Here is a 22889-nt window from a genome sequence, read left to right as displayed (position 1 = left end):
ATATATATATATATATATATATATATATATATGCGCAAAATTGAATCCTTACTAATATTATAAATGTGAAAAGTTTGTGTGTTTGGATGTTTGTTGCTCAATCACGCCAAAACAGCCGAACGCATTACAGTCAAATTCCACACATACCTACAATGGCACCATGCATGAAACATACGCGCATACTTACCCCCGTACGCTGCCGGGTTTGGCCACCGGGAGTCCCGGAATCACGCTCCTTCTGAAGGACCTGAGATGACGTCACTGCTGCTCGCCGATTGCAGCTAGCAATAGGGGGCGTGGCTATACAGCCTCCAGCCAGCCGCAAAGCCTATCGGCCTACAGAGGGTGGGCGGAGCTATTGCATCTCCAGCCGCACGCCGAGCGATACGAAGAAGATGGCGGTGGTACACAGCATGCAGCCCGGCGTCAAAAGGTCAGTCCGCGGGGCCCCGGGAGTGGCAAAAGGAATCAGGGACACTTCCCCGAACCACCCTCTTCCCTAAACACACTGTGCATGGCTGTGCATTCACACGCACAGCACAGGCTACAGACCCTATACGCACCAGGACACTAGGCGGTCACAGCTGGGGAGTCTGTGGTTGCCGGGGGGGGGGAGGGGGGGGTGAAGGGGGCTAGGGTCCCGGAGAGGGGGGACGTGGTCGCAGGGGTGGGAAGAGGCCCAGGGTCGCGGAGCGGGGAGGTTATGGAAAGGGAGTCAGGGTCGTTGGATATGGGGCCGGGTAAGGGGAGGTGGTGGAAAGGAGGGGGGGGGGGGCTAAGGTCACGGGAAGGGTGGAAAGATGGCCCTGGGTCGCGAAGTTTGCCAGGGGGATCGGGGGGACGGAGTCGTGGAAAGGGGGCCCGGGGTGGGTGGGGTGGTGGTAGGACGCTGGGGTCTCAGCGAGGGGACATGTGGTCGCAGGGGTGGGAAGAGGCCAGGGTCGCGGAGCCGAGGGGGTTATGGAAAGGCAGCCGGGGTCGCCGAGTGGTGGCAAGGGGGCCGGGGTCGTTGCACAGGGGGCCGGGGAAAGGGGAGGTGGTGGAAAGGGGGCCAGGGTCGCCAATAAGGGAGGGCCCGCGCTGCAGGTGGGCTGTGCAATACGGGCACACTGCCGCAGACGAAGTCGCGGGTACTGCTAGTTTGTTCATATTTTTCAATATTTGGAATACATTAAATTGAACAACTAACATTAATGGTAAAACGTTTCACAGAGTGGCCAAGCAATTTTCTAGAAATAGATTTAGGCTTCAGCCCCAGTTGTAGGTCCCAGGTTCGTTATTGGGCTATACAAGGCTGCAGAGCCTGCACTTCAGGGCAGATCATGGGAGTGAGAGGAAGTGCCTGGGTCTGTCTTAACACGGAGTCTGTGGAGACGGTACTGTGCTCTTTTTGTTTGATACGTGTGGCTGTTAGTAAGCCCCACGTACAGTTAGTACTTACTGTTAGTTAGCACTCAGATGAGCATGATTTTGTTTTACACCGTTTTGTCTGAAGTCAAGGCTGTATTTTATTTTGCCCATTTGTGAGCCTGATGTGAAGGTTTATTTAGCTTTTTTTTTTTTTTTTTTTTTTTTTATAAACCTGTTTGCTACAGTCTCTGTATGGCACCATTGCTGCTACCGAACTATCTTCGCCAATACAAATTTCATACATTTATAAATCTAAGTTGATCTATGATGATACAAGTGATGTTAATATACCCATATACAATTTTGTTCATTTTTGATTTTTAATCCTCTCCCCCATGCAGTATGGAGAGTTAGACATCTGACAATTGGTTTCCCTATCATTAATGTTATAACTGTTATAACCCACACTTTTTTTTAATCCATTGCCCAACCTATATATAGTTAAAAGCCATTTTCCCCCAAACAGTAAACAAAGTATGTTCAGTAAGACATGATGACATTATCCCAATTACAGGAAACTCATTTCCTTTAATGGAAGGAACAAACTAAAACCAAAATCTTCCTGTGATAGAAGAATTAGTTTAGAAGATTGCTCATGATAATTTTCAATTACAAGCATATAAATATGAAAGTTACTGGAAGTAATTCTGGACCAAATGAAATACCAGAAGTTTCAACTTTTGATTGTGAAAATTTATTTTTTGTCCTGAATTTTTAGAACAACCAACAAGAAACAATTACTTTAAATAAACACTGAAAATATTCCACACATTTCTGCATTTGCATCTACTAAGACCACTTATACACAGTATTTGGAATTCAATATTCTGCTTGTGATGCTCTCAGCCGCACTGAAAGCAAAAAAAAACTACCAACACAAAACAGGAGCTTCAACTGTGTGCTTCAGGGAAGCTTCACTTTATGCCTCCATAAGCAGATGTACGAGAAGTGCAAAATATCAAGGATTATACCTAGAAAACATAAAAAAACCTTGAAGTCTGTCCAGCCTTCATTCTGTATATACACTGCATACACCAATAAGCTTCCAGATAGCACAGTGTATTATGGGGATAGCAGCGTTATGGATGGCATCAACCAAACTTCACTAAACATAAAAAAAAAAAAAAAAAATAAAGTACAAAATGTAAAACAAAAAGCATTTCATGAATAGCTCATGTGGATCACAACTAGACTGGTTTGCAATGTGCCATTTCATCAGGGTACCTCATCCCCGATTCATGTAAAGAAAGCGAACATGCAACAAAAGCCTAACCCCACCTGTCAAAAACAGATGCCCTTCAAACCAAAAATCATGATGTCATAAGGCAAAATATTAAAGCTGGCTAAGGCGGTCTTGGCCAAAAAAAATTGTTTATGGGAGAAGGAAGATTTGAACAAATATTGATGTAAATTAATACACAGTACGGGAAGTGCCCATACAAATGTTAGAGGTAATTATTGCTTTTATAAATGGGTGAGGTCTTGGCATATACTGTACGTAGGTGTAATAAAAGAGTCAGACCTTTCCACTAGCCAGTGTGTTGATAACATGGAGTGAGATGGGGGTGACATAAGACACATGTACACATATTAAAGGCTTATGCATTTCCTGTTCACTTCTTTCCAAAGCATATACATAACCAAAATCTGCCCAGTTCACCAGAGCTATACAGGAGATCAGACATTACAGCTGGGAACACCAAGGACAAATAGTTACAGAAGCAAGGAATAATATACAGCATGCATTTACATCTATTCACATTGTTACACAAGAGTAGATTAAAAAATATCCAACTGTATAAAGCAGACAACCTAGTAGTAGACATGTTTGATAGCTAATAAATTAAGACTGTTTACAGCTTCTCAGTTACGGTAAATACATCCTTAATTTTTTTTTTGTACACATTTAAATATATATTTACAATATTTACTGTGAGTTTCATTTTGAATATTATACATGCATTAAAAAGATACTAAATACAGGTCACAAAAATGACTCGTTTTTAGCAATTTTATGTGAAGTAAGAAAATAGTTTCAATGCGTGAATTACTAAACTGCATTTTTTTTTTGTATAAAGAGAAAAGCAGAACAAAGCTAGGAAATAATAAAACAAAGGCTCAAAAGAAAAAAAAACAAAAAAACTAAGAACACCTCACCAGGAGGAAGTTTAGAAGTAAAGGCTAGTTTGAGCATTGAGATTAGCAAGGTTCCCGACGGGGGAAAGAAATGATTTAGCAATGGCCTTTAGGAGCATGGCAAGCCATATGGAGCAATCAAACAGTCTACTTTTGGTTAAGTGCAGTAACAGCTAGGAAGACAATCTCTCAAAGGATGGATACACACACTGCTGTTTTATAGGAGACAAGATCATGACATCCCTAAGAGAAACAAAGTATAAGGCACACTTTATACTTCCAATCTCTTCCTAGTTAAAAGTCATGACATGTTTGTGGACCCAACTTTACACTTCAGATCTAACAATTTTCATATACAAATCGCAGTGTAAACAATAACTTTGCATTCTCATAAATATTGGCTTTCATAACAAACTATCAAATGGAAGCCATGACTCCAATGATCACGTAGTACCTATGGTTCCCACTCAATTTTGCAGCTTGTATTCTCAAAAATCCTTTTGCAGCAAACAAACCGGCAGCCTCCACTGTGTAAATTTAATGCATACATGCTTCTGATAACACATTTTTGCCATTATTGACGGTCTTAGAACTGCTGTAATGTGAAGAGGTAGCCGAATAATTTATACACTAATGGAGCAGAGTTTCGTCCAAGTGGGAGTGAGTCGGCACGTGGAGGTTTCACACCTCTGTAGATATTCTCAGGTAAAGGCTCAGAAGCTTTGCCATTGCTGAATTATTGTTCCTTGGAAAAAATACAACTTTTTCCCACTTGTCCCTTCATACTGAGAAGTCGCTTTCTGCCTTGTATGCCGTTTACTGTAGAGCACTCCTATTCATTCAGTTTTGTTCACCCAAAATAGACAATATATTGCCCCTGTATGGCCCAGATTACAAACATCTCATCTTCACAGATACAAGTGCCATGCAAAATAAATTAAGGATCAGATAGCAAAACATACATGTAAAAACTATTCAAAAGGTAGTTTTTCTTTAAAAGCATTCATATAAACATAATTTATAATACTTTTTTTTTGCTTTTTTTTTTTGTTTTGTTTTTTTTTATATACAATTAAAGGTCCAAAACTATACATCTAGGATTTCTTCTGCTGTGCCTCCACATCGTAATCTATATCGTCCCGTCCTCCAGCTGATTGTGGGATCCCACAGGGCAGATAAAAAGATGTATATCGTCATAGACTCTCTGATAAACCACGCAACTGCATAGTCCAGTTTGGAAAAAGGAAGAGACCCACCCTGATGGAGACAAAGAAAACGCACATTATTTGCTTGAATGTTTGCATTTTCTAAAACATAGCTCTCCAAGGTCTAGGGACGGTGATATAGATGTTGTATTAGCTTCTATATGGAATATTGAAACTGGTGAGGAATAAGTCTACTACCTGCCTAGCATCCTGGCTACAATGTGCTATCAATATGATTCATCATGGCAAATCAGCTAAAAAATTAAATTTTTATCCTTCTATGGAGATTCAGCAGCAGCAAGTAACATATATATATATATATATATATATATAGTGAGAAAGTGACAGAGTGCTGGAGTCCAGATATATCAGCCCCAGGTTTCTGACATACGTGTGGTCCAGGGCAGATCTGGATTAGGCCTCAGCCCAGGTGTAGATCCTGGGCTCATTACTGGGACAGAAAAGGCTGCAGCTTCTGTATTGCGTACAGTTCCATGAGGTGAAAGAAGGTGTATGGTTCTGTCCTGTAATCCTGAGCCTGGCGAAACAATACTGCTTCTTGTTTTGTTTGTGTGGCTGGAAGTAAGCCACACGCATAGTTAGGTTAACCTACTGTTTTAGTTAGTCGCTTAGACGAGCAGGTTTTTATTTTGTTTTTGCCTGAAGTTAAGGCTGTATTTTGTTTTATTTTGTGCCTGAAGTCAAGGTTTATTTACTTTCCTGTTTTTTTTTTCTCTAAATAAACCAGCTTGCTGCACATTTTGTGTCCCTGTCTTGACTGGTTGGGTCCGCACCATGTTTCTACCAAGCTAACTTAAGATATATATATGAAAGGAAATTCAGGTTAAGATGGTCAAGTCAAAAGACACTTTTTAAACAGGTTACAAATTCACTGAAAAAAACAACGTAATAATAAATAATGATTATTCAAACAATATATAGCAGGACATACCTGCACACCCCGGAGTTGTATATAATCAAATATAAACCAAGCCAAACAGTGGCACATAAAAAACACCATGATGTCCCATCGGAAGATGTGGTGTGCGGCCCAGCCGATTATTAAACTTGAAACAAAACATTCAGATATTGGTTCACACACAATTGTGGCGGGTACCATGTTAATTCTGAGCTTAGTCCATCTGCAAGAAATTAAATAAATTATTGATTTTTTTTTTTAAATTTGTATTTAGATTTTTCACGCATTCTCACATATAAAATCCCAATATGGTCAAGGAATCAACAAATCATTTTTGTCGAAAAATTTTACAACAAAACAAAACCAAGAACAAAGCCTTTAACTGCTACTTAGGGCCATACCTGGTTTTTCTCAACATCATTGAAAGAAAGAAATATAAAGAAGGTAAACTTACCTTATCATCCTAGACTGAAACTGGGAAATGGAATAACAGCCAGAATTTTGCATTGCAACCTGCGTAGCCATAGAAAATTTCCAACCTCTGAACAAAAGAAACAAAAATATATACTATTACATTTGGAAGTCGAGAGAAAATAGTTTGATAAATAAGGGAAATTAATTTATCTTATTTGTTATCCACGATTGGAAAACATAGATCCTTTCTTCTTTTAAGGAAGTAAAATAATATCCATTGGTCACAAGGCTATTCAAAGAAATACGACTGAGCTGCAGCATGGCCATGTAACCAACAGGTGTGATGTCACTTCCTGAGAAGACACTGGCAGCCATGTTTTCTAATCCTTGATAACCCCTTTAAGAAGTGGACTTCTTTGGATGGTCTTCAAGTGATGACCACAAGACGAAAGCATGTGCTGCATGGTCAAGAACCTCATAATACTGCAACACTACACACATCCTGCCACAAATTACTGTGGAAAGTACAAGTACATGATATTTTTAAGTTCTTCACAAATATGTGCTGTGGCAAATTACTGCCTGGTGTAAACCTGGCTATAATGCACAATCAGCTGAACCACTGCTTGTGTCACATTAGCTAATGTCACATCTAGAGTTGGGTCCATACAAAGGGCAATATAGATTTATTATTTTGAGAGGGTTGGAGGCAGTGAAAGAGGGAAGGAGGCAGTGAAAAAGCACAGCAAAGAGTTGAATTTACATGTTATCTCTGCTGCACATTCAGTGTATATACAAGCAAATCTCCCAACACAGGTTAAACACATGCAAAATAGTTTTCTGTTGGATAGATCTTGAAGCCCTAACTGTATTTACAGGCATAGTTGTTCAAGCTTTGAAAAACAACCTACAGTAGAACACAAGTGGCGTTCACATGACAGAAAACTTTTCTGCCGTGTGGCTTTTTCGCGCAGCTAGCAGTGACTGCACTGCATCGGTATCCTGCTCCAGATTAGTCCTGGATGAATGGGCCTAATCAGGAGGGAGTCACGAGCCATGGACGCCATGGCTGACTCGCGCCACGGAATCCAAGTGAAAATAGGGCATGTCGCATTTTTTTTTTCTGCTACCTGAAAAAAAAAAAAAAAAAAAAAAAAAAAAAAAAATCGCTAGCGGAGAAAAAAAACGGGTGACTTCCATTGAAATGAATGGGAAGCGTTTTTGCAGGTGAATTTTGAGGCAGATTCTGCATCAAAATCTGCCTGCAAAACACCCCGTGTGAACGTACCCGTATGATACAGTATAATCTATACATACACTGTATATCAGGGGTCCTCAAACTTTTTAAACAGTGGGCTGGAGGCAGAGCAGGTCGCACAGACATCGGGAGCGGTGCCCTTCAATAGGTAAAGTGAAGTGCGCTCCATGGCCTGGCCTGAGCTCCCCAGGAGCTTCATTATAAACGCACGCCTGCCGGCATTGTCGGCAGGGCCAGACAGAAGTGCTTGGCGGGCCGCATGTGGCCCACGGGCCGCAGTTTGAGGACCCCTGCTGTATATAAACAAAAACATTTACCAATACTTGCAAAATCATTCAGATTTCAGATCACAATGAAAAAGATCTCCAGGTAGCTAACATTTGTGTAGCTGTAGCGCACAACTTACCGATCTGCTATTGCCTTAGCCATAAAATAGTCTTCAGCTATATACTGTGCAAATGCAATAAGTCCACCAGCCTGGTCTAAAATTTCTTTCCTCATTAAACATGACATTCCTGTTACACACTTGAAACCAGTAACATTTGCAGAAATATATGACCTCGGATGGGAAGTCCCAAAATAAACCTGAACAATAAAAAGGAAGAGACAGTTACATATATTAAGAATAGAATGCAATGTAGTTAATGGAACAATTATTAGAAAAAGGAACATACTATATTACCAAACTGCAGTGTATATCTAATTTGTTTAGTGTCCGTAAGAAATAGCTATAGATGTGAATAGGCCCTATAAATTCACCCCAGGTTTCTCTAGTGCCAGCACATCCGAACAGAGGTACGCAATTACTTTTATTAAACGGTCCCGGGCCATCAGGTGAAGGTCTGAGCCGACCAATAGCTGAATATAAGACATCCCAAGTTTAGACAAGAAAAATTTGGAAAAAATAACTTTATAGATTAACTTAACCTTCCCTTATGGTCAAATGGAGTAAAGGAGTCAATAAGGAGTTTTATACTGTGTGTGAGGGAGCTCTAGTGGGGCTTTATCCCCCCCACACACACACACACAGTATAATGTCCCATTAGCTGCCTCCAAATCACAGTAAAATGCTCCTATAAGATATTGCACTAGTGATAAACATTATTATTATTTATATAGCACCATTAATTCCATGGTGTTGTACATTTTGAGGGATTTACACATAATACAACACGCAAAACTAACTATTTGACATCAGATACAAGTAGGAAATAGAAGTTTGCCCACAAGGACTTATCGTCTTCACCTGCCTTCCCTTGTAGATTTTAAGGGCAATGGTTACTCAAATGGCATAGTGGTAACAGGGTTAAAGGTAGACTATTACCACCAAAATCCCTACTGTGTTGGAGACATAGTGAGATGGCGATTTTGTTACAGCTAGAAAGTAACTTTGCAGCCAAGATTGGCAAAAACTCTGGCTGGTGCTCTGGCAGGTACCACCAGCCCCAAAGCTATTATTTGCATGCAGGTTAAAAGTTGATTTACTCCGCAGCAGGACTGTAGTTTAACACATTTTTTTGTATGCTTGCTATGACACTAACAGCTCCTAAAGCAGCATGTAAGTGGTTTAGAAGCCATTTTGGTAGAGGTAGATGCCCCTATTTAGAAAGTTGGTGTAATCCAAAAGACTGCAGGACTACATGAACTTGAAATGCCATTAAAACTATCAGCAAAATACTACATCTTTTTCCTACAGCTTCCCATATAGATTGTACAGGCTAATGTAAATCTGAATACCCCAGTGATTTGTATTGTTAAAAGCTCATTGTCCTTGGCTGTAAAGGGGACAATACCATGTGCCGCCTTAATATAGATGACAAATGCCAACTCTAGGAAATGCCGGAGGGGGGGAAAGAAGCTGAGTATCCTCTTACTAGGAGTTACACGGTAACAATATGAGGCAAATGAAACACGAGGAAGATGTTGTTAGGCAGGCTGGGAACAAGTCACTACAAAAGTAGCTTTCAAAAAATTCTGCTGAAACTAGGTCACCAAGCCTTTGTGAAGACACTTGTAGAGGAGCAACACACCTTCAGCTGCATTCCACTGTCTGACAAGGACTTCAAGAGCCCTAGTTAGGTGGATTCCAATAACTTTCCAAAAAGCAATTCTCTTCCAGGGTTCACAATCATACAGAGATGTGATGGGTTGAGGACTCATTCGTAGGCCATGTTCCCCGCCGCCGGGGGTTGGAGTCGCTCACCCTTCCCCTCTTCTCTCTCTCCCTCCCCTCAGCCCCCCCGTTTTGTTGTTGTTTGTTCTGTTCCGAATGTGGTCCCCTGTATGTCCCCTGCTACGTTACTGATCTGTGTTTATTTTTGTTATAAATAAAGAATCTATTAAAAAAAAAAAAAAAAAAAAAAACACTTTCCAAAAAGCAGAAGGAATGGCAAAATTGCAGGGTACTCTACAGTTTATTTCAGTCCCCAAAATACAACAAACAGATAATAAAAAGTACATTAAGGGGATTTTCTGGACATTTAACTTTCATAACTTATCCTTAGGATAGGTCATTGATATCAGATTGGTGGGGGTCTTAACACCCAGCTGATATAATGTTTATCTGTTACAAGACCGGTCCTACAGCTCACTCCTGATTCAAGTACAATGCATTTGAGAAGTTGCCATACAATACATAATGCTGTGTCTGGCATTTGATGAAATGGGACTCTGCCAAAGAGCTTTTGTCTCCATCAAGGAGTTATTCCTTGGTCACAAAACAGAAAGATTCCTAAACCTTGTAAATAAAATAGTAAAATAAATAAATAAAATATAACATCAGTTTTATCTGACATTAAAAGTGAGAGAGCCTCTGTTGTAAATCCTAACACACAGCCATGTTTGCATACATTACATCACTGTTTGAAGAGCAAGGAGAAAAGAAAAACATGTCCGCTTCAGGAATGTGTAGCTATTCCAGTTACACACCCAGATGTCAGTCACATAGCTATAATTTACCAAGGTGAAAAAACAAGTTTAGCAAAGATCACATACAGCTTACCTGCTCTAGTGTAGCAGCAAACCCTTGCCTGTCTGCCACATAAGGAAGTCCATGGACTAAGCCAACTTTTTCTGTCATCTGATTGGCCATGTCCGTCAGGGTGTCTGGTTTCACTGTAATAATTAAAAGAAAAAAAAAATAAGTTAACAACAATCCTACCCAGCGAAGCTTTGGCAACACACATAAGCAAATCATAGAAATGTGCCAGCACTGGACACAAACACACAAGTAACCTCTGATCACTGGTGTTTCCACAGCCAAAACCAGTCACATCAAGAAAGGGGTTTTCCACATTGCTTAGTTGTATAACAAAAAGTTAACAGAAAAATCCAGGTGATGGGAAATGGAGGGGACTGCCCCTTTAAATAGCAACATACCCTTACACTGAGCAATTGTTCTTACAGGCATAAAAGCAGGAAGAAGAGTTATATAGTTTTCTAAAAATCTCACAGCTTATATACCGTACTTCCTTGACTGTGACCCATTACCAGGAGGTTTGCGAAGCAAAGATTTACATTTAAGAAAAAACTAGAACTAAAGGAAGTAGAAAAACAAAAGTATGCTATAAGACAGGAAAGGGGAGGGGGAGGAGCAACATCATAACTTACTGGAAGTCTTGTAGTCAAATTCCCCTCAATAGTAAATTTATCATGTCACACAGATTAATTCAGAGGTCACTCTAATATAGAAATTTCATCACAGAAGGTAGAAAACTAACTAATATTTGACTTTTATTGATAAGTATTTTAAAAAAAAATCGGCCTCAAAAAAGTAAAAAAAAAAAGAAAAATAATCTGGGGAGCCAATTGTAATGTGGTAGCTCAATAATGTGTATGAAGCTATTGGACCCCCCCCCCAATCCCATCACTTGGGGTCTCTTCCAGAAAGTCACTATGTTGCAGTATAATTGACCTTGATATAACAACGGCCATGACATTATATAATGCATTAGTGTAGTTTCCAGAGCCCTGATGGTGGGCACCAGTACTTGTCTGATGCCGGCAGCTTGTTTCTGGTGAATACTTAAAGGCTCAATGTACCCACCACTCCACTGAAATCACACACCATGTGACCACCTTTCTTAGGCCTGTTTCATATCTGTGTCTGTTATTGTGTTCGATGAGTCCACTTGGGAATGGAATACCGAACGCATTAAAAAGCGGTGAGCAATGAAAGCACACGGACCCAATAGACTATAATGGGGTCTGTGTGTTTTCCATGCGGTGTCTGCTCAAATCATGCAGAGAGAAAAGTAGTTATTAGGAGTAAGGGTCCCACTTGCAAAAGCCTACAATCTATGAGGTAAAAGGGTTGACATGACACGCAAGTGCGTATTCAGTGATTCAGCCATTTTCATGAGATAAACTGAGTTGACCCCAACTGGTGGTATATGTAGATTAGTGCATTCAGTTGTCTGGATGGTCATTTATTTATTTTTACTTTTTCTGTAAAATATCAAAATGGATTTTTTTTACATTTATTTATTTCTTTTTTAAAGGTTGACAATCCAAATAGCACTTCTGACACTGCCCAGATATTCATTGTTCTCCACTATTTGCTCCAGCTTGACACACGGGACATAACATCTCATCCAATCAATGCTGCGTTATTTACCTGTCACAATCAGTGACTAGTTGAACGGTTATTTCACATGAGAAGGATCATAAAGTAGAGCTTAGCAGTGAACCAAAGAAGTACTGGAACAGACGTGCCAGGGGATTGCTGAGAGGAGTATCACTTTTTTCTGCCATTTTGCCCTTTTTTTTTTTTTTATACTGGCCAGAATACCGCATTAATGTGCCTGGAACTTGGAGGATAAAGGTTGTTCTCTTCCCTTAAATGCTTTGCTTGCTGTGTTTTTAATCCAAGTTTAAAGCATTACAATTGTGCATATGTGGTATCTGCACAATATTTGTATTTCACACAGCATTTCTGTTTTTTAGACTGGTCAGTGACTAAATGAGGCCCTAGCTGTCACTTGACATTCAATTGCGCCTGGGGTAATGCTTTGTTTTCAGAAAGGATAACATAAGCAACATTATGCACTAGGAGGATATGGAAGGATAAACAGATCTTATCAAGTCCCGCTGGCCTCATAAAGATCATGAAAGTGCTGCAGTGCCAAATTTTGTTCTACAGGGACCTCAATAACTACACAAAAATAGGCCAACTTAAATAAACAATGATGGCTGCTACTGCAGCCATTCTGAGCGGCCTCCAGAGGGATACTGTACCTTGGGACCTGAAGGCTGCTTAGGTATTAACAACTTTTGATTCACACAAATGAAGGCAATCCCTAGAAATGATTAGTTTCCTACACAACAATAAGTATGTAATACTGAAAATATTAGAAAAATGTCTAATGAAGTTTTCTTTGATCAACATACCTTTAATCCCACTATCACAAATCCATATGAGATCATACTTGGCAAGTTCATATCCTGGCATTAGGTTGTTTATTTTGGGGTTAATTCCAACCTTTTTACCACCTATGAAGAAGAAAAAAAAAAAAAAGATAGTATTTATTGACACTATTACCTAAACTTTATACATTACACTAAGATAAGATAATCCTTTAATAGTCCCACAGTGGGGAAATTTCAGTGTTACAGCAGCATGATAATACAGATACAGCAAAATAAAAACAGTAATATATTACAGATGTAGACACACATAAGCTGAGAAAAATACTAGGAATCCATAGCAGCTAAGGTAGAAAAGAAAAAGAAGACTTCAGGATCATTTAGCTCTCTCTCTCTCTCTCTCTCTTCACTTGGTCTGATGTAGATTATACAGCCTGATCGTGGTTGGAAGGAAGGACCTGCGATAGCGCTCCTTCTCACACTTGGGGTGAAGCAGACGGTCACTTACAGTGCTACCAAGTCCCATCAGGGTCCCATACCTGGGGTGGGATTTGTTCTCCCGCATGGAGGTCACCACAGACAGTATCCGTCTGTCACCCACCACCTGTACTGGGTCCAGGGGGCTTCCCAGGACAGAGCTGGCCCTTCTGATCAGCCTGTCAAGTCTATTTCTGTCCCTGGTTGATATACTGCTCCCCCAGCAGGCCACACCAAAAAAAAAGGCTGAAGCAAACACAGAGTTGAAAAAGGCCCTAAGAAGTGGCCCCTGGACTCCGAAGGCCCTCAGCCTTCTGAGCAGGTACAGCCTGCTGTGGCCCTTTCAGTGCAGCGCCTCCAGGTGATCAGCCCAGTCTAGTTTATTATTCAGGATCACGCCCAGATACTTATAGGTCCTGACTATCTCAATGCATGACCCTTGGATCTCCACCAGATCCAAACACTTCAGAGCACTTCTCCCATATTCTGTTTAAAAATATTAGGTAACCCATAAATATTAGAATTGCCTGATTTGGCCTAAATGTATCTGCCAGTGCCTGATGTCCGTGTAACGTCTATGAGGATGTCCCAACTTCTCCAATAGCAGATGCTGAGGGTAAGAACAAGGTTCAAATATTTTTGTTTTCACGAAGAACCTGGCAGCAACTTCTTTCCCTCTCTCTACTGAAGAGGTTAGGAGGGATAACAGTGGCCTATATAAGTGTTTGGCTGACAGCTACCTAGTCCATACATGCTGCACATTGCTCTGAATGAGATTGTTTCGCAGATCCAGTGAATTCAGTCACGCACATAAGGTGCTGTATCTCAACAACATTAATCTACAAGTGAAATATTTTGCATGCCCCAGTTTATATCAAGAAGACTGACAGGAAATAATGGCAATGTGCACCAAGTGCTATTAAATATTCATTGCTGGCAGGAAAAGGCAGTCTGACTCAGGCTAGCAGTTTTTTCAGAGCTCAGCTGTTAGCATGAGTCTTGCAAGCCAGATTTCCTGGGAATGCAAACACTGCAGTGGTATGCATCTACAGGAAGGTCCAAGGAGTTTTGCCATCATCAGCATTACCTTTCAGGGTCAATAGCAGTTGAGAAAAGGGGGGTGGGGGATTAGTAAAACAAATTATATATAAAATAGATTTCCTTACAAAAAGTAATTATTCCAGAAGCACAAAATTATTAACCCATCCCTTAAACCAGAGATTGAAAGGTATAAGGAAAAATGGCAAAGCAGATCCCAAAGAGCTGTTCCTGGAAAGATAGATAAAGAAATCCTGGAATACAGCTATCAGATATTGTGCACTAACAGCATTGCAGCGATTGCTTTTATAGTGCTGCAGCTTCTTGTGTATTAGATTACAAAGCACAGGAGAGTGATTTATGAACAAGCTCCTCTGTTACACATCCTGCTCATTTCCACGTAGAAGTATAGAATATCTAGCAAAGAGGATTCTTCTTGCCAATGCGCCAGTTAACTTACAAATTCACTTTGATAAAATTCAAGTTTTAACAGTCTCCAAAAGGACAACCTATAGTTATAGAAGCTAATATAAATATTCTCCTGACCAAGCAGTCATTGTCAGTAAATATTAACTTTGTTTTTATTGTAACATTCTTGTCAATGCAAAATATAGAAACAGCTAAAGGCACAAAAAAAAAACAAAAAAAAAACCAAAAAAAAAAAACCTCACATACCACTACCCATAGTGTTCCTACAGCTAGCCCTGATCATCCTAAAGAATTCATCTATATAACAAAATAAGACTTTGAAACCATTTTTAGGCTGAAAAAAAACAGACGTTTTTGGAAATCGCGGCATGTGTGCACCGCGGTTTTTAACGCAAGGTGGACGTGTGATTCACTAGAATCCCATCCACTTTGCAATAACTGTAAAATGCTGCAATTTTTCCCACGGTGTTTATGTCCTGTAGGGCCCCGACCTAACATATTTTTAGTAAAAATTGAACTAGATAATGATAGGACTTAGAAAATAGAGGAAAAGAACAGAGATAAACCCTTTTTAATGATGTAGGCCCAGGGGGAGATCAGGTGATCTCTATAGGACCCACTCATTGCACCCTTGGCATAACAGTTTTTGCTGGTTACATGCTGAACTCAGCCTGGCTCTTCAATGGAAGGTGACCACGAGGAGCGGAAATCCGCTCTAGGAGGTCCAGTGCCGTTCATTAGACAACCCCTTCAATTATTTCTAATGCAGAAGAAAAATACACAAATCTGGACTAAAAATCCAAATGAAAACTGACAAGTTCACAGCAAAACGTACCTATAAATAAATTGGCGTCCACATTAGGATACTTCCCAAGTAGTTTTTTACATACGTCCACAGCTGGATCATCGACATCTTGAACACAAAGGAGGATTTCAAACTGGGGGAAAAAAAACAAAGGAAGAAGATTGTAATTATAGTAAGTCAATGTGCCCCTAGGCTTCTGATTCTCAGGTGGCTTAGCAGGCCATTTCTAGTGCAGGATCATCCCATTAACCTCAGCACACATTGTGGTGTTTTCTAGGAATTAATTTATTGAATATAGTAAACTCCTTTTCAGAGGATTAACTATAGACTACAGTAAAGCTCCAAGTATGAAAAAATAAAATAAAAATAATCGAGAGCAATTTCAGCAGAATCTAGAATTCATTTTCACAAAATAGAAATTAAAAACCTGTCACCAGGAAAATGGAGTCCATTCTGTAGGCATCATTCTATAAAAGAGGATGATATATAACATTCAGGTATTTATTCATTAAAATCTTTGCTCTATGTTGAGGTGTCAAGGAGGCGGTCCTAACGGTGGTTGAAAGCACTATGCATAGTCATGGAGAGTAGGCTGTCAGTCACTGCTAGGACCACCTCCTAGACTTCTCAGCAGAACAAGAGCAGAGATTTCAATAGATAAATGGCATGTTATACTGAATTTTTTTTGTCATGAAAAATATATATAAATCTGAAGATGGAAAATGCTAAATATGATGTTAACACTATTCTACATGGGCCAGGCCGACGAGCAATCGGGGCTGGACGTTCCTAGGAGCACTCACTTCCTTCATTTTTGGCTCATGAAGCAGCAGATAATTGCTAAGATTCATTCATTCCCATACAGTTTGCTCCACGTTTACATGGTGATGCACCAATAAGTAAAATGAGTGACCAAGAATGTAGCAACTTTTAATTGCATGAAGGATATGATGAACCAACAAGGAAGCATTTACAAGACAGCTGAGTGGCCCTTTACGCACTTAAACTAGCATTCGTCCGCTTATGTTCCCATGCCAGTTTACATGGTTTATATAGGATACCAATACTAATCTCAACAATCCCCCAATTGCTCAAGTTCCAGCACTGTCCCTTGCTTGCCGATTCCCCATTGGCACCCAGGAAATGCCAAAAGGAGCAGGCACTAGAGACAAGAAAAATAGACCAAAGAGGACCAAGAAGGCATTAGAATGGGTCACATCTACATAAAACCCCTCATATCTCGTCACTATTCTGTTTCCATCTTCATCTTATTTAGACAGCTGATCACTATAAGAAAAAAAAAATTAGTTATGTCCCTGTCATCCATTCCTAATGCATGAGAGTCTGAATAAGCTCATGATTTCAGGCACATTACCCTCCATTTAGGACTTGCTTAGAAGAATTAGACGAAGACAAATGAAGCAAAGGAGGGCTCTGCTGAGCAATAGTCACAGTCATGAAGGGTGTGTATGGCTATGTAATAGAAGAGTCAATAATCTATAATAACCTGACAGGATGAATTATTCCCTAACCAGATAGACGAGACGACATATTAAACACAGCAACCTTGACAATAATCAGTCTAAACTTGCAAATGGTTACAAAGTCCACCAGATACTTCAGTCTGTATCACGTCATCAGGAAAATGTACTATGTGCATGTATCACTGACATATAGGCGTTAAATATTATTATATTTAACATCCATGGCATATAGGGTTAGTTCTTGTCTGCTGACAACACTATCTTATGGTACATGGGTGTAGTTGGGGTACACTATTTTAGAATTGTCCTAATACAGTCACATAGAAGCTTTAGGATGATGGGGAACACCCCCCTCATGGACATAAATGAGTGACAGACACACATGTCTGGGGGTGGAGTGGGATGGGGGGGGGGGGGGGTTCTGCCTGCTCTCTCAGTCACCTGGAGAAGACCATCCCACGAGAGTCCTACAACCAGATGAACAAGCATGAACCAAGTTGGAACTTTACAAGATGTCCAGATTGAAGAAACCCACCCAAGAGCTTCTCTGATGATGTAAGCTACTGAGACATAGACTGACATTTCTGTTATTCTGGACATTCTCTCTGTAACTTTTTTTTCCCTTGAAAACTTTACTAAATCTCCATGTTTTTTTTTTTTTTTTTTTGTTTATTTTAGATACAATATAAGAAGCTAAGTCCTCCCAATAATGTTCTACACGCGAGTAAGGATTTCACCAAATATTGTATATGTTACAATAGGGGACATTGTATTACCTGGGTCTGATGGCATGACTATGCAGGCAACTAGCCACTCCTGTGATACTGTAATTCCATGTCAAATATTTATTTAGTACTACAGTATACGCCACCTCATTGCCACATAAGTGAAAGCTATCACTACTTTTAAGAAGCTATTGCAGATCTGGGAGAAGATGAATGCTGTGACCTTCAGTAGGATTACTGAAACAAAGTCTAGGCGGCATGATCACTACTTTATGTTACGCATTTCCAGTTAGGAGATCCTGAAGATACATTTCTACTCAAATGATTCAACAGAAAAGAATTTTAAGACTTTGTAGGTTCAGTGTTCCTCAAGCTCGTAGCAGGGGCGCGCTCCCGAGTCCCTCAGTGATTCTATAATAGAGTATAGTCCTAACTTAGGGACTACCTATAATACATCTACTGGACAAGCATGGAAAATATCTAGAGTTTGTTTTTGGGACACAAACTAAAGCCAGTGTCACAAGAGCTCAATAATATCAATCAGATCCACAGTCAGGCTAGGTTTTGGCAAAAACTGTACCCATAGTATGCACAAGTGAAGCTATTCTAAGGCCGAGTTCACATTTGGTCAGGAATCCGCCACAAAAAAAAAATCAGCCTCCAAAAAAAAAAAAAAAAAGCCTCCCAATAGAACTCTAGGTGGATTCGGGCCACACGGTGGCTCAGTGGTTAGCACTGCAGCCTTGCAGCGCTGCAGTCCTGGCGTTCAAATCCCACCCAGGGCAGAAAACCATGTGCAAGGAGTTTGTACGTTCTTCCCGTGTTTGCATGGATTTCCATTCCATATTCCAAAGACATACCGATAGGGAAAAATGTACATTGTGAGCTCTATGTGGGGCTCACAATCTACATACAAAAAAAAAACTCTAGGTGGATTCCTGAACAAATTCCTGACCAAAAAACTCAGTGTGAACTCAGCCTAAGGTTACAAAATGTCCTTTTTGATGAAAAATGTGAACCTGAACTGTGCTTTCAACCACCCATGTGCAAAAAAGTGAGAATGTGCCATGTAAAGTACACAATGGCATGGTCCATCACAGGCCAACTCTTAAAAGAGAAAGGTCCCCTAGAAACCAGTTCCCCAACCCAATGTAGCAAGACCCTAGGAGGGTTGGGGCACAACTTGCTCCTGGCTTCTACTTCAGTGTCCACCATAGAGCAGTCTGTCTAGTTGCAGAGGTTGGGACTCCCACACAACTTCCAAAAGGGCATCATATCCCTCAATCCTGTGGCAAATAATCGATGTATACACAATGAAAAACATAAAATAAGTCGAAGAGTATCGAGATAACAGTGCAATTTTTACAACAGATCTATAATGTTTTATACTTGCAAGGACTGAAGGCTGACTAAATAAGTTTGTGTACTAAAAACTTAGTGGGTTCAGGCACCCCGGGACACTGCTGCACCTCAGGTTTTTAAGCTACACGGTTCCTGGCGTTTGATCATATACCATGGGTAACTTTAAACACATGGCGTACACCAGACAATCACAACCTACCAATGTGTTGTTATCTGCCCTACCCAGTGGCAGAGGACTACTAACCAATGATACTAAACCAGATCTTAAATCACAGAATAGATGGAATAATATTCCTTGTTAATCTTAAAATATATCTTAATTCACTAATATAAAAACACTCCTTAAAACCGAATAAAGAACAATCTGCATCAGTATAAGAGGAGCCCATTATAGTACCCAACCCTGGGTGTTGTTCCAGGAGTCTTCAGAGTTCTCCTCCTCCTTTTCTTGATGAGGGGCCTAGGGGCTCTCCCCTTTTTGACTTTTCTGGTCACTGGTAGTTCCCCTTCTCTCCTTTGTCGGTCTTCCCCTCTCTATTCCCCTGGTCCTTGTCTGTTGTCGTCTTGTCTGGTTTTCCCTGTGTTTGTCTCAACCTCCCCTACTCTCTTCTTTGTTGTATGTTAATTTCAATGCATTTTTATCATTGGTTGCCTACTCTGACATTAGAAAAATTTGTCATATGCCATGTTCTGTTCAGGGGTGTCCCCCCGACCCGCTACCATTCTATGAGGCCTGCCTGCCTTGTTTATTGTTTTATGTTGATTCCCTACTCTATTGTTTAAAACCCCTAATAAAACTTGATTATACATAATACCCAAATTAATTCCACTGCGATATTCCAGAATGCTATCATCATCCGACATGTTTCTTCCCGGAAATACCAGAGTTTCTCATGGACCACAGTTAATTATTAAAATATTAATCAACCAGGATATAAACGTGACTCCCTAGCTATCAATACACCATATGTCCACAAGCAGAGCTGAATATCACATTTGCCAAATAATGTCTAAGTGATAATAAAAATTGTAAATCAAACATACTGAAATTGAAGTCCAGATACATCCAATAGGTCAGTCAATATTATATAGTGTACATATAATGTCTGTTACATCAAACAATGTGACACACTAGTCAGATACTTAAAAAAAAAAAAAAAAAAAAAAAAAAAAAAAAAAAAAAGTGTCTCTAGCACATACATAGATCAATCTCAATGCCCACATATGTACACACTGGACAGCATTTAGAGTTATCAAGGTCGAAAATCTGTAATAAAAAGTATGCTATCAACACGTCTCCCCAATTCAGCTGAGAGGGACAGGAGAAGAGGGTCCCATCCATATTGTTCACGACATGTAGCTTTGATTTAGATAGGACAAGTATTCTATTTCATGGTGAAAAGAGTATATATATATATATATATATATATATATATATATATATATATATATATATATATGAAGAGCTCAACGGAAAAATGGCCTAAGTCCACATTTTGTCATATTTCAAATTATTACCTATAAAGCTTCTTTGTACCTCGTTCTATGCATTGGGTTTACAAGGTACCTAGGATTAATGACCTAAGTCCATATATTTCAATGCAGAAGAATTTACATTCAATGGAATAATGGCCTAAGTCCAATACAAACTTACTTCACTCTCGTTGGTCATTTTTTCATTGAAATCGTGACTTCCGGTCTGTTGTTTATATTAGTGTAAAAACTTTGTCTTATTGTTTAAAAGGCTCTAAATCGACTTTTGCACATATTTAGCGCCGAAAAGGGAGGTAGGTAATTATTATTCTTCATCGTTTAATAATTTTTACAGTATATTTGACGATATTAGCATAAGATTGCACTTAAGCCGACTGCTGCGGCAACCATAAAGATACGTGTGCTGTAGCGCCTTCGATGTGTAAGCCATATTTAAGATGTGCCTTTATTTCTGTTATGCAATTTTTGTGTTAAATTTTGGAACTTATACAGCTTTGAAGCTTTAATTAATAATATTAAATAAATAATATATATATATATATATATATATATATATACACATATATATATATACACACATGAAGCTGCAATTTTTTTAATAAATAATACAATTTATGATTAGGATTAACGGTGTTCATTAGCTGATTACATTGGATAGATATATTCCACAATAATGCCCGTTTGCTTTAGGCTAAAACTTTAAATTTCGTTTTTCTCACAATATTGATTTTTGGACTTAGGCCATTTTTCCGTTGATATATATATATATATATATATATATATATATATATATATATATATATATATATATATATATATATATATATATATATATATATATATATCTCCTGCCCTTACAGGTGATCTTAACCAAAAGGCTGGAAAGTTAAAGCTCCATAGTGTGTTTTGGTTTGTTTGATTCTTTTGATTCTTTTATTTAATTTCTGAAAGCCCATGCTTTCTTCCAACCATGTGTCAAAAACATGAAGGAGTGTCAGACTGCAAAAGCAGGGAGTAAAGAAATAACGTATACTAACCCATTAAACCCAGGTCCCCACCAGTCTTATAAAGATGACATCACCTACATCAATGACATCATTACTGCAGAAAATCACAAACTTGAACAGAGATACTTGCATTTACTGCTGAGGCTGCAGCAGTCACATGAATGATGTACAAACAGTACATGATGTGACGACCATAGGATTAGCAGGGATTTAACAGGCGAGTACAGGTTATTTCTCTATTTTATATTTCCTGCTTTCAGAGAAGTTAGTTAAAAACAATCCTTTTAAAAGGGATTTCCCCCTATCTCAGGTATTGCCCTGCTCTTCTGCCCCTCCATCTCCCCGTTTTCAGTTCAGGCCATCAGCATACTCCAAAGACGAATAGTGTGCTTTCTTAAATGTTCAATTATCTGGGGATTATAATGTATTGAGTAAAACCTCAGTAGCCTAAAGAGGAGCTTTCACCACCTCCAACAAGTCCAGATCTTTACATCAAGCAATAGGTGCTACTCTCCTGATTTGAAAAAAATTGGAGTTTTTTTTCCTCTATCTCCCACCGCTTCTGAGAAATTAGTGCAGTTAGTTTTGTCGCCTCATATGCCATTTAGACTCTGCCAGGAAGGCAGTATCAGGGGTGTAATTCTGAGCTCTGACACTGGCTGCCTCTGATTGGCGCTCTGAATCACGCCCCTTGCCAGACACTGACCCTCTGACAATATAGAACTTAAAGAGGACTGTTCACCACCTCCATCAATTCAAGTTCTTAGTATCTGTGAATAGGTGCCACAGTTGGAAGTTTCTCTCTAGGCTCCACCATTCCCAAGCAACACGTTCAGTTAGTTCTAGTGGCTGATATGCTAGTTCAGCTCTGAAATGTCAGAAGGCAGGGGGTGTGATTCAGAGCTCTAATCAGAGGCTGCCAGTGTCAGAGCTCAGAATCACACCCCTTACCTGCTTCTGCCTGACACCGGCCCTGCTGACAGTACAAAGCCCAAATAGCATATAAGGCACCAAAACTAACAGCACTGATTGCTTGAGAATGGTGGGGGCTAGAGAAAAAAAAAATTCGAACTATGCCAGAATCGGTAGAGGAGAAGCTATTAATTGATGTAAAGAGCTGGACTTGTTGGAGTGGTATATGCTCCTTTTTAACCTGTGGGGGCTAGAAGAAAGGTTCCAACTGCACTGGGAGAAGTGCCTATTAACAGATGCTAAGAACTTGTATTGGTGGAGGTGATGAAAGGTCCTCTTAAAGCTACAAGTATAAATAACCCTTTTAATACGAGGTAGCTGATGGTAACCTGACCAGGATTATCTATGTGGCAGATCTCTACTAACTGTGTCTATTTAGTCATATGTTAA

General features: G+C 39.7%; 1 protein-coding gene across 1 annotated transcript in view; it reads right to left on the bottom strand.

Moving 5' to 3' along the window:
* Positions 1–4532: 4532 nt before the first annotated feature.
* The window catches only part of UGCG (UDP-glucose ceramide glucosyltransferase), a 32596-nt gene continuing 14239 nt past the window's right edge, over positions 4533–22889 (bottom strand). Inside the window, exons 3-9 of the mRNA XM_075280375.1 lie at positions 15486–15588; positions 12731–12832; positions 10344–10456; positions 7749–7927; positions 6125–6211; positions 5704–5893; positions 4533–4803 (exon numbers count right to left, since the gene is read on the bottom strand). Of these exons, the coding sequence (XP_075136476.1) occupies positions 4633–4803; positions 5704–5893; positions 6125–6211; positions 7749–7927; positions 10344–10456; positions 12731–12832; positions 15486–15588 (945 nt within the window). The 3' untranslated portion in view covers positions 4533–4632. The remainder of the gene's footprint in view (positions 4804–5703; positions 5894–6124; positions 6212–7748; positions 7928–10343; positions 10457–12730; positions 12833–15485; positions 15589–22889) is intronic.

The sequence above is a fragment of the Leptodactylus fuscus genome, chromosome 1, assembly GCF_031893055.1.
Source record: "Leptodactylus fuscus isolate aLepFus1 chromosome 1, aLepFus1.hap2, whole genome shotgun sequence".
In the NCBI taxonomy this organism is placed as follows: Eukaryota; Metazoa; Chordata; class Amphibia; order Anura; family Leptodactylidae; genus Leptodactylus; species Leptodactylus fuscus.
This window is presented reverse-complemented; position numbering and strand designations above follow the sequence as displayed.